Raw genomic sequence first — 18,415 nt, forward strand, 5'->3', positions numbered from 1 at the left:
AGGACATCTGAGCGGAAGAGAGAGAGAGAGGCGGGGCTGGGGCGGCGCTCGCGCACTTCCGGTGGATGATGAGCATGAACGTGAGGATTAAATTGGAGAAGCAGCTATTAAAATAGTACTCTGGCGTATTTGAGCTCTAAATCGATAATTATGTCAATATGTGGTGATTAGAATTAGGACTAGGCTATTTCTCGCATAAGAGTGATACATGTCAGCTTGGCTGTATGTATGTCTTCCGTTTAAAATCGGATTTAAAAGCAAGAGTGAACACAGAAAGAATGTAGCTTTATTACATTAAAATGATCAGTTGAATTAATGCGTCTAGCATAATTTCACAATTTCAACGCCAGATGGCAGTGTTAGAGAAGATAAAGATAATATCTTGGACCTGTACACGTAAATGCCATTACTTTACACTTTAAATATAGAAAATATTTTCGTTTCATGTTCATATAAACACGTATTTTTTTTTTATTAGTGTAAGACGCTTCGTCTCTTATTCAAGAGGCTAAATCAGTTTGTTTAAACAGATTCTTTCTGAAATGAATTACTAAAAGGTTCATATGTTGTTGTGATGATTAGTGAAGTATGAGAGTATGAGAAGTGTGTAATCTTAAACAGTTAAAAAACAATTTTGCAGATAATTTTTTGAGTTGCCAAAAAAGGCAGTAAAAAGTAACAATATAACAGTTTCTGTCTGCATCTCAGCTGAGCAACTTCACACCTCACATCTGGTTACACATGTTGTTGTTGTTGTTGTTGTTGTTGCCATAAATACAAATGAACAATGTTTGGTTTTTATGGAGACATTCCATAGGCGTAATGGTTTTTATACTGTACAAACTTCTCTATCCCCTTACCCTAATCCTAATCCTAACCCAAAAAAGGATTTTGGATATTGCCATCTTTGTAATGAAGGGTATACCTGAACCAAACACACACACACACACACACACACACACACACACACACACACACACACACACACACACACACACACACACACAATTGCTTTTAACATGGAGAGCACAGTCATATAGAATTATGAGTACAGGTCAAAGGTCACCCTGAAGGATTAAAAATGTATTTTATGTATTTGATGTTATGTTAACAAGGTCTTTGTGTGCATTATTAGTGTAGCTTATATAAATTCCTGGTAACTGCATTAGTTTTTCTTTTTTATGTCATGTTATAACTTGAATGCATTATTCGCTTCTTTGGCTCGAACCACAGCATGCTCAACAAGGGACTTCGCTTATCATGTTGTACAGTAGTATTCACAGAAGCAAACTAATAAAACCAGTTATTAAATGGCACTTTTTTAGGACAATGAATCTTATAAGTCTTCCTCAGAAAACAACATAGAATATACATGCATTCATGCCAAAGTATTTTATACTTAAATCAACCTTTTTGTTTTGCATTTAGCAACACATTCGTGCGACTGGAGCACAGCCGGAGAGAGAGTCTGCATCACACCTCCTCTCTCCACTGTTACACTGTGTTTGCACACAGCGCCACCAAACTGTCCAGCTCTACAGGCGCCTGCTGCATCTGCTTAGAGAGTTTGAACACTAACGCTTTAGTCCTCTAGAGAAACAATGACACCTTCAGAGCTTCTTTCATTCTTGGCCTGGTATTTATTTATAAATGATGCATTATGTCTTGAATACACATTCACATGCATGTTTGTGCATGCAGTGAAATGCTTTCCTGGATGTAAATCATCCAGTGCTGCACATGAATCTGAAGACCATTTCAACAGCTACTTGATCTGCATCATCAGAACATGTGTGATTACGAAACCATGGCAACCATCTCAGGTGCTCTGCTCAAGCTGGAATCAAGGCCAAAGGAATGTGTTTCACAAGCTTGCATTAGTGTTAAATGGTGTTACGCCTCACATTAAAGGCAAACACAAGGAGAATATGCCAAGGTCATTGAAATACATAGAGTTGATAAGTGTTATTTTCTGTATTATTCAGCAAAATGATGAGTTAAATGTATTTGTAAAGTGCATTTCACCATACAAATCATTTCGACACAGTTACAGAAAGTCATACTATTTCTGTAATGCGTTTGATGATATATAACACTGATACAAGTGATCCTCCGATTTTATATCTAGCTATATTGGAGCACATTATTATAAATGTTGATTAGTGATTCTCAAAACGTATTATGATCACTTGTTGCAGAAGTCCAATATTTATTTTGTATCTCTATAATATACTGACAGCCACCAAAAAACAGAAGGTGATTAAAAAAACACAATATGAATCAAAGTTCATCACAAATACATTTCTTACAAGCTGAGGTCATTCTAAAATGTAAAAGCTGCACACAGTTTTATTCACACAAATACAAAACACCATCATGGTTACACAAGCCACTAAAATAACATTCATTTAACAACATAAGATATAACATAAATCTCTTATGTACGTAAATAATATGAAAAACCCTCACTTATTGAAATGAAAAATCATCATGTATGAGCTCACAAAGGGAAATAGTGAAAATGTCAGTTTGTTTTTTGCGCTTTGAATCATAAGATGTCTTGTTATAATCCACTCCTACAGCAGATGTTTGGGGAGTGTGGGAAAAGAAACCATAAGTGTACCATCAGAATGATTTGAAACTGATAATGCAATGTAAAGACAGAGATACAGTTGCTTTAATGTGGTTTAAAATTCCTTACAATGAGGTGTTGTTATTATTATATAGATCATATTGTCAAAACAGGGAGGTGCTAGAAAGTCAGCACATAATAAAACTTGTATATGAGAAACAACAAACACCTCATTACTCCGTAGCTCCAGCTTATATTTGGAGACTCACACGCCGGATGCTTTAGCCTGGAGCTCCTGAGCATGTCTGGACAGTACCACTACTATAGCTGGCTTATTATGAGACACATCATTACAGGATAAAGTGGATTAGAGATTTAGTCATGGGTATTTGGGTATTTTTCTATCCCTGTATGGGAGGATTTTGCAGTGGACAGAATTACACATATAAAAACCTCACAAATGGACATTTTGTATGGCTTTTAAGCATGTACCTAATGTTTAAAAATGTGTATAAGCTTTTCATGTGTCAAAAGATGGTTTTTGCCTAATGCCATGTCATTAAGCCTCCTCCATCACAGCGCTATTACATTAGGCAGTACACACACCTTCCTGACAGTCAGCATGTTTCTTATGTTTCATGGTGTGTTTGGTTGCTTGGTAACAGTGGATTTTCGCCAAGGCTCAACTTATGGTGCTCTCTTTGACTTTAGGGGATATGCAGCAGTTCCCACTTGAGTTCAGTCTCTTACATTATTAGCATGATGCACTCTCTTAATTATGTAATAATCTCCATGTAGACAGCATAAAGTCTGCAATATCAGTTAAAGGTCTTGTTTTAAAGTGTCTTAAGGTGTTTGTGATGTATGTTATATATATCATACAATAATTATGAATACAGTAATAATATGAATGAGTATAGGTTTACTCTGATTTAGATTACCGTATTTTCCGGACTATAAGTCACACTTTTTTTCATACTTTGGCTTGTCCTCCGACTTATAGTCAGGTGCGACTTATTTATCAAAATTCATTTGACATGAACCAAGAGATTTGAACCAATAGAAAACATTATTATTAGGTTTTCACATACAACTGGACAAAACAACCCAAAAATGATACAGGAACAAGGCTTTTATTATTGTTATTATTAAAAAAAATTGTTTTCATTATTACAATTATTTTGTGTTTTTTTTTTTTTTTTTTAAATGAACAATTGATGATTTTTTAAATATTTAGTTAAAATAAAAAAAATGATGATCACAGATCACAACAAATGCATTCCAACACAAACCATATACTGTAGATACAACATAGATAAATAAATAAATAAACAAATAAATAAATAAGTAAATAAATAATTAAATAGTTTAATAAAAGCCTCACACTTGAATCAATTTTAGGTTAGTTTTGACTGGTAATTGACAAAGTTTTGACAAAATAAATAAATGTCTTATAAAATGTTAATTTTTTTTGTGATCAACATTTTTATTCAGATTAATTTCACTTTCAGAAATAAATCACAAGTCAAGGTTCAAAAGAACTATGTACAAACAGATGCCATGAAGCAGTCCACTTATACAGAGAAAGAGGAAGAAAAATAAAAGTACTAAAAAATCAGTGAAGCACAGTAGGGATGTCAACTTTTCATCTGATCTAGCAACATTTCAGCAACTGTGTGTACTGTGGATTTATTACATAAATGGCAGTGAGGATCAGCTCTAACCTTCATCTTATATAGTACACCAGGAGTGAAATAGGCTCTGTTAATACATTTATAATGTATCATCTGATGTGCAAGATTTTTAGAAGCAGTAAAACATCTGGTCCATACCACATCCCAATCAGGTTGAACAAGACCATCCCTTTCCCAGGAGTGGACAGCTGGAATATAAGTATACTGTAGTTTGAGAGTGGAATTATAAATCTTAGAAACTAAACCACTAGAAGGAGTATCAATGTTCAACCATTCCCACAGAGGATGAGTAAGCACATTTGTGGCCCAAGGAACGCCGTAGGCCTTTAAAGCTGACCTCAGTCTTAAATATAGAAAAAAAGAGAATCCAGGTATAGAAAACTCTACACTTAAATCCTGAAACGATTTGAGGCCATTATCACAATAAATGTCATTCAAAGTATGAACATCCGCATCAGACAAAATTTGAAAAACAAAGGGTTTGTTGCCGGTGCATAAACGGCTATTATGCCATAATGGAGTTGTCTTAATATATAAGAAACGTCCACCCATAATTTTCTCCACCTTTTTCCATACATCAAGTGAATATTCAATAATTGGTCTGTAAGTTTTCCTTAAAGATTTTGAAATACCTGAAAATCAGAGTTCTTGTAATCAAACTGGATGGATAATATTCGCTTCCAGAACTCGCCATGGAACCAGAGAATCTGATAACCCAGGTTCTGATACCTCTTATTTGAAAGGATAAATTATATAATTCAAATTAGGTAAAGACAGACCTCCATCTAGTTTCTTACGCTTTATCGTCTTAAGTCTGATTCTGGGTTTTTTCTTCATCCATATAAATCTAGAAATGGTTGTATTAAGCTCCTTGAAACAAATTTCAGGCGGAGAAAGAGGCAACATGGAGAATAAAAAATTAACCATGGGGAGCACATTCATTTTAATTGTAGATATTCTACCATGAAGAGCTAAACATAAGGGGGACCATCTATCCAAGTCCTCCTTTATCTTATTTAGGAGAGATTTATAATTACAATTAGAAATAAGATGAAATGAGGAAAATACAGTAATACCCAAATATGTAAACTGTTTGACTATGGGGAATAAAATTTTCATTTTAATAAGAGGACCAATACTGTAACATTTAGCTGTTTCCTGCATGCAACACTATTTATTTTCTTTTTGACAATAAATAACATTATTTAGACTTTTTCTAGTACATGATGGGAAGACAAATACATTATAGTATCACATTTTGTCTATTTAAATTTCAAAGTTCATTACTAAATAAGTGCATAATTGCTGAAAACATAAAAACATTAGCCTACATTATAGATTACAAAAAAATTAATAGTATATAAAAAAATCAAATTAATAAGAAGGAAAATGGTCTGACCACCTGAAGTTGCCAACAAACACACACACACACACACACACACACACACACACACACATACATATATGTAGGCTATATGTATATATGCTAATTGTAATATCTAAAACTCTGATGACACTGCAGCCACACCCTTAGCTTTAGTGTGCGCGCGTGGGTGCGCGCGTGTATATAATGTTGATGCATCCTTTCCATCAGAATCAAAATGTCATGCTTGAGAGGAAATGTGCACAAGCATAGTTTGCAAGTTTGCAGTCGCATTAAAAACTTAATTTAAACAAAGCTCCTGCAACACAGCTCATTATAACCCCCGTGCACTTCTGTCTCCTCCATTATTGCAAAGCTCAACAACATATGTGCCATTCAAAAAGAGACACAACAGAGAAGATCCAAAAAGGTGCGGACTTTGGTTTCTGTTAATGCGCATGATACTGCAGCAGTTGTACTACACCAGCACACTCCAACTCACCTTGAATAAGAGCATCTGCCATGCCATTTTACTACCAGGGGGCGGATGATCAACCAATACACGCCCCAAAGCGCCTGGCACTGGCCAATCAGAGCGCGGCGGGGGCGGACCCAGTGGCTACATTCCCACACTTGGTTTCACTTTGCACTTCGGAACATCTCCGTCTTCCATAAAGGCGCTGGTGCAGGTGCTCTGTCTCATCGGGGGAGGATGCCACAGGAAGGACGGGCAGGGGGAAAGAAATGAAGGAAAGCGTTGAGAGAGGAGAACACAGGATATGATAAGCAGGGTATCAGACTGGAAACGGAGGAAACTGAATATGAAAGATTTATTGCAAGGGGCACTTTGAGCTATTATTTCTGGTTGGCAAAAGTACTATGATTTGGTATGTGGCCACTTTGATAGCAAGTGTTTTCAGCACCCGAGGAACGGCAGCTCAAGGTGAGTTGAAGTGCAGTATTTTTATTCTGCATCAGTTTGATGAAAACACATAGCCTAAGCGTTTTAATAGATGCGTTAAATGCCACTTTTATTTACACATTCGACGTGCGCTATATATCAAGCCATACATTTGATCAGAACACGAATGTTTCTTGGGATTGAGAGTTTAGCGTTCCTAGCGCCATGCTTTACCAGTTAAGCTACATGCATACGACAATTATTATTTTATTTTTTATATTTTATTAAATGTATTAATTCAATTGGAATATCACTTAACACCCTGCTATTCAACCTTCTGATAGTATTTTCATCATCGTCTCATATTAGGGCATGAGCGAGACAATTGAAGGCGTGTGTTGGTCGCTATTACAATCGATTGATGCTCTTTTGATGACAAACGATTTTTTTGTGTGCCGTATGCAATCATGCATATCATCCATGATGTATGCTGTGATTTGAGATTATAATACAGAACATCACAGATGAAAGATTGTCCAGAATTGCATTTAATGTTGAAAAGGGGCGTGCGGCTCTGAATGGAGACATGCTGCGATTGTCTGGGCTACTACAGTCTGTCGTGCCTGTTTACACAGGGGTAGCCTACATATGCTCAATTTAGTGTATTATGATGACGAAAGCTCGAATGCATAACCTCAAAACACATATGCGTGTATATTTGGGAAGAAACGACATGCATGGTTTTTTTGTTATCATGTTCCGTCCTTTTCACTGATTTTATATCCTTTTGTCGTTGATATTTCTTTTATTTGGAGCGCGTATTTGTTGACGAATGGACCGATTTAACCTTGCTTTTCCATCTATGCCCAATAGGAGGAGCTGTTTCCTGCACGGTGATTGTCTATTTAAACAAACAGTAATTTAAATGTTGAAGTTAAACTAGTAATTGATATTTGCTAAATCAGAATTACGAAATATAGGCACTTATTTTTGGTCATCACACAAAATAATTTATTATAATTCTTTAACTTTTAAAATAAAAAATAAAAATAAAGCCCTTTGGGTATGTATTCAATGGCAGCGCTTTGACAGTGCAGCTAATACAATTAGTTATCAGTTGTTGTGGGTTGCAAAACAAAAAATAACAGGGAATAACCACAGGCCTAGATGTTTGTTTGAGAGCTTTCTGCCTGTAGTTTTATGTACTCTATGAAATAATAGCCACAGTCTGTTTCCTGCTACCCAAATCCAACTGCCATTTTGAAGCTGTTGTTTAGGAAGTGTCAAGCACACTGTAATGACACAATGTTAGTGCACAAGTGGCATAAATTAGGCCTCGATAAGAGCACTACTCATCGCTTTGAGTTTCTCTGATTGACAAAATTATACCGCTGCCCAACAGGTGCCTGAGTTTCTTGGGTCTGTCGAACGTCTTTGTTAGCTTCAAGACAAAAAGTCAGTCCATATTTGAGTGTGAATCACAAAAAGTCAAAGACAATTGTTTAGTTGAAAGAATGAGGAGTGCATTTGAGACTCATGAGATGTTGGACGAGATTAGTACGCCACCAAAAGCAGAGGCAGTCAAGGAAAAACCGGTCTAATCTGAGGTTCCTGTGAGGAAATATAATGGCAAGAGTTATTTAACTACCATCAGTTTTGGTTTTCTGAACAATATAATAATGGACTCACTGGAGTACCTTCAAAAATATCTGAATTTACAAACTAGGTGTTTAATTTTTTTGCTCTAGTGATCCTAAAATACTCCAGTGAATAGATCCTTAGAACATTTATAAGAGTGTTAAACCATAAAAATGGATATCATTTAAACTAGAAAATATGAGCTAAGAGTCCATTTATGGATCATCTCAGCAGAGTTTATCAGAAAACTGATGTAATGGACTTTTGAGACCAAGCATCACCCTCTGCACTGAAGCCACACACAGAGCGTTACAATAGCAGGGTCAGCGACAGTCTCAGTCTTAATAAAGCCGTGAAGAGCAGCTCTTGGCACAGTTTGCAGATTGTCGGTAATGGACACCTCTGGCAAAGTTCCCTTCCCCCTTACCTTGCCAAGCACTATTTGTCTGACCTGCAGCCTTCTGACCGTTGGGTGCAACCACTCTTCCTGAGCCATTCCTGGTTCAAGAAGAGTGAAAACTGATACCTTTCTGAGATCTTGGGTTGTGGATTCACACGTATACTGTATATCTATATGATCCTAAGGAGAATAACATGGTCTCCAATGGCTCAAAAGGTCAGGCTTTAAAAAAAGTTTCAATATAATGTATATAACATATAATTTTTTAAATTAGCATGATTATGAATGTCCTATTAAAGTCCTGCTAAAGTGGAGATTTTTAGCTCAGTTTAGAAGAAAAATCTCATTTTGAGAAAATGGCTTTTAAAGACATGGATTTTAATTGAAATCTTTACATGCAAATAGAGAAAGCGCTATAAAAGAAACGTTAAAAAGTGTATGCTTTCATTACACTTGTCTAAATAATACTTTACTAATAATACTTTATGCAAATATCAGAGGTACATTACATGTTTTAATTTTGCAAACATTATTATTGTTTTTTTAAACATTGCTCCATGCAAGGCGTATTAAGGTTTTTGTGCTAATGTTCTTATAAGATATTATTAAAGAGCAGATCAATTTATATAGATGTTCTATTAAAGGGATAGTTCACCCAAAAGTGCACATTTCGTTTAAAAACCTTAATCTCTTGCTTCTACTAACTATATTAACCCCCGGAGCCATGTGGAGCATTTTTTATGATGGATGGACAGACTTTTTTTGGGCTTCAAAATCTTGACCACCATTTACTGCCATTATGATCCAGGACATTTTTTAATATAATTCAGATTTTATTCTTCTGATAGAAGAAAGTCAAACACGCCCAGGATGGATTGAGGGTGAGTAAATGATGGGGTAATTTTCATTTTAGGTTGAACTATCCCTTTAACCTTAGTGGAATAACGTTTGTTCATGACATCGAGAAGCCTTGCCAGAACATTAGCCAAAGTTCCCTGCTTGCTTGAAATTAGCAGTAATGCAGTTTTGTTATTTATATTAAAAATACAGTTTTTTTTCCAAAACAATAAAAGCTTATTCCAAACTACTTAAGAACGTCATTCCTTTAACAGATGTTTTTCTTCATTAAAGTAATATATTCCAAACTAATTAACTGCAGAAATTTTAAACAATGAATTTTGAAATATTTGATTCAAGATTGCATTTGAAATATATTTTTAAATAAATGTAATAAATGAATAAATATGACAAAATTAGATTAATGTCCTCTTACAAATTCCTAGTTTTCCACACTTTTCAAAAAGTATTGACACCAGCCCACCACAACTCAAATGTATTAATTTACTGGAAGTCTATTAAACCAACTAGCCATTTCAAATGCAACCAATCACTAAACACTTCACTTTCACTAAACCGATCACTTTTTTTTTTAGTTGCAGATACCTACGTACATTATTAATAGTGTCGAAAAAGCTGTGAGATATCTACAGGCATCCACTGTCAGCCTGTATGGGTCAATCAGTAAAAGCACAGTGTGAGGCCGGGGTGAGATGTAGTGGTGTTTTAGGCCGAGCTGAGACACTAGCTCCTGCTAGAGTTGGGCACGCTGCCATGGTGCTGCCTACATCCTCTCCCAGTCTCACCTTACAGTCTGTCTCCTTCCAGTCCTCCATCAGCTGGGGCTCCGTCGGTGCGGCTCGTGCCGCTTTCCTCACTGCCATGAAATATTCAACAGTCCACTCAGACATACCGGACTTCACAATGCACTACATCAGAAGAGCCCTTTGCACTCGACTGCGCACTGCTATAAGGACTCTCCTCATTAAAATGAGCTCTTTTATACTGATGCATTTACACAGCTTTTTGTTGTCGGAGGGTGCACTGTGTAGCGATATGCATTGGGCTAATTTTCTGCCACATATCTCTTCGCATTGTTCATGTGAAATATTACACTGATGGCTTTGTGTTTAGGAAATAGCAAGCACAAGAATCTCCCTTCCTCCCTGAGGGACGCTTTGCTATCTTCGAATTTCCTGTTCCCTTAGGCATAGCTACTTTATAGCGGAGAACTCTGCAGTGGAGGTGGTGTATTGTACGCCGGGTTGGCCGGCTTCATTTTTCATCATATTTTAGATTATGTCTTATTAAAAAGATACCTTGCATTGTTCTGTGTGGTGGGTGTGTCGTCATGCTTTCTGATCTTATCGTACCTCAGTGTAATGTGGGAAAAAGATGCTGATGCTTATGCTTTTGTTTTGCTCAAGATGGGATTTCCTACTGAGAATGTGCATTTCTTGCTTTGCTGTTCTCAGTTTTTCTGTAATCAACATTCCAGGCATCTTCACGTCTGGTGCGGTAAACTTTACGATCTGATACTCTGTGTACCTGCCTCTGTTTGCCTTCCTCCTGCATGTATTTGATCTCTTTATTAGCTGTGATTTACTGAGATCATACCCCATGCTGGTGTTCTGGGACTGGTGTGAGGGAATTTAGGGCCAGTTAATGGAAATGTTATTTGGCATATTGCACCATTATTGGGTTACATTGGCTTGCATGTGTGCTTTTATGCATTGCAAACATAAACATTTTCTGTGAAGCATTGAACGTTGATACTGAAAATTCTGATTAATTAATATGTCACCTAGATGGCTATCATTGTTTACCACAGCAGATAGAAATAAAAAAAATGAAAAAAATTCATAGCATACTATTTTGTAATTTACTAATATTATTTGATCTTACTTTAATTAAATTGGGTGAAATTAAATAGCAGGGCAACTATAAATTCATAAACACGCTTTTAAAGCTGTTTCCTGCAGCTTTTTAATTTCATTCAATGAAATATGTCAAATATAGTTATATTATATAATATATAGTTATAATATATCTAATAATATAATAAAATAGTATTAAATGCAATATGAAAACTGAGGAAAATAAAATCCCATCCTTATCTCTCTCTCTCTCTTTCTCTTTGTTTTTGTCTTTTCAATGAAAATGTTGTCAGGACAAATGATTGGGTCAGCGGTTCAGTGAATTCCTTAATCAGATTTCACCTACTCAAGGTCCTAGCGTTGTTAATAATCTTCAAAGTATTTCTAAACCAGTGGCTAGATGGAAATCTTTAGCATACGGTGCCATCAAATCCATGTTGAGTCTAGGAACAGATCGGTGCTAGAGCCATAGAGAGGGCACTATTACCTTTAGCATGCAGTGTAGAGGGTATTTGCTGCAACATAACCTCAAAATAATCTTAATTATTATACTATAAAATATTCTCTTAATGTTTAGAGTTCACCTAATTCACAAATTTGAGCTGCACTGAAAAGGGAGTTAGACCCCATTTTGCTACTATAACCACTTCTATTCTTTTAAGAAGGTTTTATAGTAGATGGTGCAAGAATGTGGATTGAGAACTTTGCTTCCATTCAGACACAAGAGCATCAATGTGGTCAGTTCTCATCCTTACGGCATGTTGCTTTCTTTTTCTCAGCTCTGACACATTGCTCTCCGAGAAATGACCTTTATCATGTTCAGGCTGGCATTCAGTTACAGATTTGTCAGTTGCTTGTGCAGCCGAGTGGGTAAGTGTCCTTGAGAACCCACCTCTGCTCTGTTCTCCATTTGATTGCCTATTCATGATGTGTCCCAGTGGCCCTGTTGGCAGGGAGACTAACGCTGCCTCTCTGTGCATCAAGATTATGCTTGATCCCAGGAACATGGTTTTGATGCTGATGTGCTGAGTAATTGGCATCATATAATATTAGTTTATACCATTAGTGAGCATGAAAAGACTGTACTGTATTGTGAGTTGTATAATCAGTATAACTGCAACTAATTGTGATGAATGTAAACAAATTTATTCGTCAGCTTCCAGCATGTTGGCATTCGTTTATTCATCCTGATAGTGGATATTTTCATCTGCTGGTAGAAAAGGATTTTTATGTTCTGGATTGTCTGAGCTTTAGTAAGCATTCAGCTGGTTGATTGTGTTTCAGAAAGGGAGGAAGTCACACCACCGAGAGCTCCTCTTTGAGTCGACTCATTCATGGTTTATAGCCGGTTCTGTAATGTTTGATGTCAGTGTTTTATGTGGAACCAGCACTGAGTGAATACGATCAGATTGTTTAATTAGATGCTACAGAAGATACTGAATAGTGTTACTTAGAGGGTTAAATCTCACAAAAATAAAAATTCTGCCATCATTTACTCACCCTCATGTCATTCCAGACCTGTATAATTTTCATTTTTTTTTTTTTTGTGGAACAGAAATTAGATACTTTAACCAGTTTTGGTTATCGTTGATTTCCATTGTAAAAAAGAAAAAAGAAAAAAAGAATTCAGTATTTTCCCAAAAACCTGAGGCAAATCAGAAAAGTCACAACATTTTCTGTTGTTCTTTATGAACCATATTTTTGCATTTTTGTACATACTGTGTGCATACACACATACACATAGATATATACATATAGGTATACATGAAAAAAAAAATATATATACAGTAGATGACCTCAAACATAACAGATGTGGACTAAATGCCACACAACCCTAATTTTAATGATTTGGTTTCAAGGTAATTTTTATCCTGTAAATATTTGATGTAATTCGACTGTCTTCTGTGTAAATGTTACATTTCCCTACAATGAATAATTTATTACTACCCTCATTTGAAAAGGGATGCCACCGAATGCCTTGATTTTCTGGTGAAAATGTTATAAGCAAAAAGACTGGAAAAGCATTTTGTTTAGTTCCATGCCTTTTTACTTATTTCAAAACAAAAAGGCTGCATAAATAATGATTTGGATGATATCTCGACACGATCTCCTCTGTGCTCAGCAAGAAATAGGGAATGTGAGCTTGAAGTATATGGATGTTTGGTTTGAACACCTCAGCATATGAACAGACACACACAGACAGAATTAATCTACTGTTTTAACAGAGAAAGCTTCCACTGTTCTTTGATAAACTGACCAGCCCATGTTATTCTTCCTCTTAATATGACCTCAATAAGGTTGGGGTGCCATGTTAACCTTGGAAATTCTCCTCATCCAAGCTGCGCAGGTCATCATTTCTCTTACAGACCAGGACCAAATAAACAGAAAGAGAGAGAGAAAAAAAATAAAAAAACAATTTAGAGTTTAAATGTGTTCTTGATGATCTGTGTAGGAAAAAGGTAAGATCTAGTCATGGTTCTAAAAATAAAAATAAAAATGTACAAAACATTGTTCTGTAGTAAGGTTCTTTGAACCAAAACAGTTGAGCTAAGAGCTCAATCGCTGATATAAAGCTCAAATATACGCCCCATTCGGATCACCAAGGGCCCATATAATGCAGTGTAAATGTGTGGTGTGAGTGATGGGTGTGTTTATATGGGCTGAAAGGGTCATGTGTCTTTGTTGTGCCTTTGGGAGTGAACGCAGACACAAGTGGATTAGGGGTGAGCTGGTACTGGGGTCCAGCACCTTTAATCCTCATGTTCCCCTCCTGATATACAGTCATTTGCAGTAGTCTGTTTTAGCCCCTTCTTTGAGCTACATGACTGGAGATTTCTTTCTAAACCATACACTCTTAAAAATAAAGGTCGATTATTTGCATCTATAAGAACCTTTAACTTTCAAGGAATCTTTTCATTCCACAAAAGGATCAGTTCCTTTAAAAAAAATTTCTTTTAAGAGCTGTTAACCGAAAGGTTCTTTGAGGAACCAAAATGGTTTCTCGGCTTAATTTATGCAATATTAGATTTGTATTATATATAGTTAGTCATTTGTTTTCATTGCATTAATTCGGGGAGTAAGTGAATGCAATTTCATATTGCTATGATATGGAAGTTTTGTTTTTGGATTTTATTTTATAATTGTGTTTAGACTACTTTTTTTTACAGAGTCCCGCACATGGCATGCAGGAACAAAAGTAGTAGGCTAAATTGTGTGAACGATTTACTATTTTGTTCCCTCGATTTATAAATTGTGCGCACGATTTACTAAGTCGTTCCCTCAATTTGCTAAATAGTACACATAATATATAAATCAAGAGGCAAATAAGTAAACTGTGTGCACGATTTAGCAAATTGAGGGAACTAAATAGTAATCATAATTTTAGTAATTGTACAGTGTCGTACATTGAGGGAGCAAATTATTAAATTGTGCACACAGTTTATTTTATTTTATTTATTTTTTTCCTGCATGTCATGTGTGGGGTTCTTTAGTTTTTCAACACAAATAACATAGAAATCATAAAGACAGAATCCATGGTTAAATCTAATCATTGTTGTGAGAAGTCATGCATGGTTGTGGATGCGAAAGTCTATGAATATAGAAGAGGACACACTACACTTTTCATTCCATTTATTTCCATTTAGGAAACGCAAGTTCATGCGAATTTAGCTGCATTCCAAAGTTTTTCCTGTGAGCTCTGACCTGCGAATTCATACCCTGTAAAGATGTGTGATCAAGATGGATTTGTTGCATTATGTGGCCTCTTAACTGAATATAAAGAAAGTAATGTGTAAATCTGCAGGATAACAACATTAAAAGATTAAATGTTTCAGATATTTTATGTTTTTTTGGATATTTCTTCGATTTTGCATTATACATTAAATTATAGTTTTAAAAGATGCACAGAGTCAAGTAAAGTCACCTTTATTTTTCTAGCGCATTATACAATGCAGATTGTGTCAAAGTGGCTCCACAGAGATAAGAGTGTGACGCCAGATTACAAAGTGTCTGTAGAAATTGTGTGCTCAAAATCCATAGTATAGATACTGTAGACAAACTATGGTTTATTTTTAAGTTAGTATCAAATTAGAACCATGCACTGCAGAGCTTGGACATTTGTGAGTTATGGTGATTTATGGTTGAATGTGCTTTTTGAATGAGCATAACTCTGTAATATCACTGGTAACTGCTCTTACACGTCAAATACAATATATCACCATTGTTATTGGTCTCTGTCCCTACATTTTTCATTTTATAGGCCCTCACTCCTCTACTAGTTCTATCATATCAGGTGGTGGTGCCACCATATGTAGAATATAACATATGTAAGTCTGAAGCCCTGCAGTGAGGTTATAAGGAGGAAGTGGGTTAGATAAATATTTATAAATTACTAGAACTAACAATAAAGTACAGGAAAAGTATTCCAATCCTGATTCAAAGGGTCAGAGAGTGACTAAAATTACAAGTAGGAAAAAATAAACTGTAGAAATAAGTATGTAGAAGCTATAAAAAGAAGCTTTCTAAATAAAGCTGCATTGCTTGTTAGCAGAATAAGTGGAGTGTTAATTATGTGAGATTCCAATGTGCAATGAGCATTTTTTTGCAACATTTTTAATACAGTATATACTGTATGCTTCCAACCATGCAGAAGTGTTAAAAGATGACAATTAGCCCATTCTATCCAGGCTAAACGTTAGGCTCCCTGACCCACATTCACGGCTTGCTGAAAAGCTCTTTGTGAACCTGCTCTGTACTGGTCATGTGCAGATTGTGAGTTTATGCTTATGCATGCACCCTGTTGGTCTCTCATTAAAGTTAAGCTGCTCTCTTTTTCAGGTACTTTGCAATCTTCTGCACTTACAATAGTAGAGCGGATTTCAAAGCCCAGGCCCGTGACTGGAGGGTCCAAGCTTTACTTTAGGAAAGGAGTAATTTGGTTAAATCTGCACTGTTTCTGACCAAAAACTTTAGCTACTGTAAATCCAAATCAGTAAAGTGGATTAACACTTCCACTGGATAAAACTGATTAAACTGGTAAACAAAATCACAGTTGCATATGAATTTGGTTGAAAGTTGAGAGACGGTTGTTATTTTTTTGAAACTTACTGAAAGTTAATGATTTCCATAATGTGAGTCCGAAGTGCGGATCGAAGCTCCATACTAAAATATTTCTGCCAGTGTTTCCTGCACTGAAGTTATTTAATTGAATCTACTGAATCAATGCTTTTACATATTCAATATTACAGTCTGACTGTGTGATGAAAGAGAAAGACCAATGTCTTAACAATGTGACAATACAAAGTCATTAAAAAACAGACACAAATCAAAAAAAGTGTTTGAATTGGCTTGTGTTGTTTAATTTTTCACTCAATTTGGTATTGTCAACAGCTCATCATATGCATTTATTTTTGGAGAAACTGAAGTTTGGGGGAAAAGGAGTCTTAAACTCAACAAAGTGACATTTATTTGATCAAAAATACAGAAAACATTTATATATGTATTTTTAAAATATATTTATGAATTTGAATTTTCAGCATCATTCAGTTTTCTTTTTCTGTAAATGCCTAAACTGTCAGATTAAATCAAAATAATGCATCCTTTCTGAATAAAAGTATGCATTTATTTAAAAAAACAATCTTTAAATCTGATCAGTTCTTCACTTACTCTTGCATTTATTTTGTCTAGTTAACTATGTTAAATTGTATACTGTCATTTATGTAAGTAAAAACTCTTTTGTCTTAAATGATAGTTTAATGATATGAAAGTAGTATTTTTTTAGTGTATAGTAAGCAGGGAAAGACAGAGAGTTACATTTCACTGCCACTGAATGACTTAGTTTTCCATCCAGTGTCTCCGTGGTGGAGAATGCACCGTCAGCAGGTCCTTTGATCCCGGAGGTGATTTTCCCCTTCATTGAGGCGCTGAAGCCATGCTAACTCTGATAGAGGAGAGAGTGCTCAGTGGCTGTGGTGGAGCTAGCTGAAGAAAATCCATTCCTCCAATATATTTTCTGCTGAGGCAGGTACAATGACCTTTAGCGTTCTGATAGGTCATCCACAGGCATGTGACGTTCTTGTGCATTGATTTCTAAAACTCTGGCCCCTCTATCGTCAAAGCCATCCAAGTGTGAATTAGCTGAGATCAGTGAGGTGCGTGAAGAAGCCTCTTGATATCTCATTATCTGCTTGGCTGTTCCTTTTAAGTAATAATTACCTGAGAACTTTCACAAGTCCAGCATTTGGGAAAATATCCAAGTCTTAACAACAAATGTTTTTTTTTATAGGACAATGAGCTGTTTGACACCTCACTTATTTGGCAAAAATGCATTTAAATCTGCAATTTTTGGTGCTATGGTGCGGCACATGTGTTAGAGCTGTAGTGCTTCTGAGGATGCAGATTCAAGTCTGGCCTGCTAAAGTTTCTGATCCCATTCCCTATTTTTTCCTTGTACACTGTGCTGAATATGTGTGTTTTTTGTGTCCAGGTGCCCACGGAGTGAGAGAGGAGCCCCAGTTTGTGACGGCCCGTGCAGGAGAGAGTGTTGTTTTGGGATGTGACGTGAGCCACCCCCTAAACGGCCAGCAGACTCCCTATGTGGTGGAGTGGTTTAAATTCGGTGTGCCTATTCCCTTCTTCATCAACTTCCGTTTCTATCCTCCTCATGTGGACCCTGAGTACGCCGGTAAGCGCCAGCATCTTTGTAATGTCCACAGTTTCAATACCTATTCATTATTGTGTACAGTAGACAATTAATTGTATGCCAACTAAGTGTAGAAAGTACATACTGCTATTCCGAGAGTAAATTACAGTCTGAGACAATGTTGTTCTTGTTTACTAAAATTATTAAAAATAATTTGAAATAAAAGTGAAATAAAAAAAGGAAATGAAAATTCAGGAAAATCCTAAAGTTGAAATAAAATCCCTGAAATAAAAAACGAATAAAATGCTACTATTAGCATTCCAACTTAAATTGAAAAAAGAGTAGAGGGTTATTTACAGTTTGAAATAAGATTTTAAGTTAAGGATTTTCAAATTTTTGAATCCCTTATTAACCAATAATTCAAACTTGAATGTACATCATAGCATCAAAACCATGATAAACCAGCAAAAACCAGCCTGAACCAGGATGGAAA

At 35.9% G+C, this 18,415-nt stretch overlaps 1 protein-coding gene across 8 annotated transcripts in view; it reads left to right on the plus strand.

Annotated features, from left to right (window-relative positions):
* Window positions 1–6,274: 6,274 nt before the first annotated feature.
* Window positions 6,275–18,415, plus strand: part of LOC128029298 (protein turtle homolog B-like) — a 165,372-nt gene continuing 153,231 nt past the window's right edge. For 4 of the 8 annotated variants that reach the window (XR_008187335.1, XM_052616993.1, XM_052616994.1 and 1 more), the window contains exons 1-2: window positions 6,275–6,572; window positions 17,767–17,964. Coding sequence is in view for 6 of the 8 variants with exons in the window: in XM_052616993.1 (XP_052472953.1) it covers window positions 6,509–6,572; window positions 17,767–17,964 (262 nt within the window). In the remaining 2 variants the exon portion in view is untranslated. Of the gene's footprint in view, window positions 6,573–17,766; window positions 17,965–18,415 lie in introns of those variants that run through there. The other 4 variants (XM_052616990.1, XM_052616992.1, XM_052616991.1 and 1 more) reach the window with 2 other exon arrangements.

Source organism: Carassius gibelio, chromosome A15, assembly GCF_023724105.1.
Source record: "Carassius gibelio isolate Cgi1373 ecotype wild population from Czech Republic chromosome A15, carGib1.2-hapl.c, whole genome shotgun sequence".
Lineage (NCBI taxonomy): Eukaryota > Metazoa > Chordata > Actinopteri > Cypriniformes > Cyprinidae > Carassius > Carassius gibelio.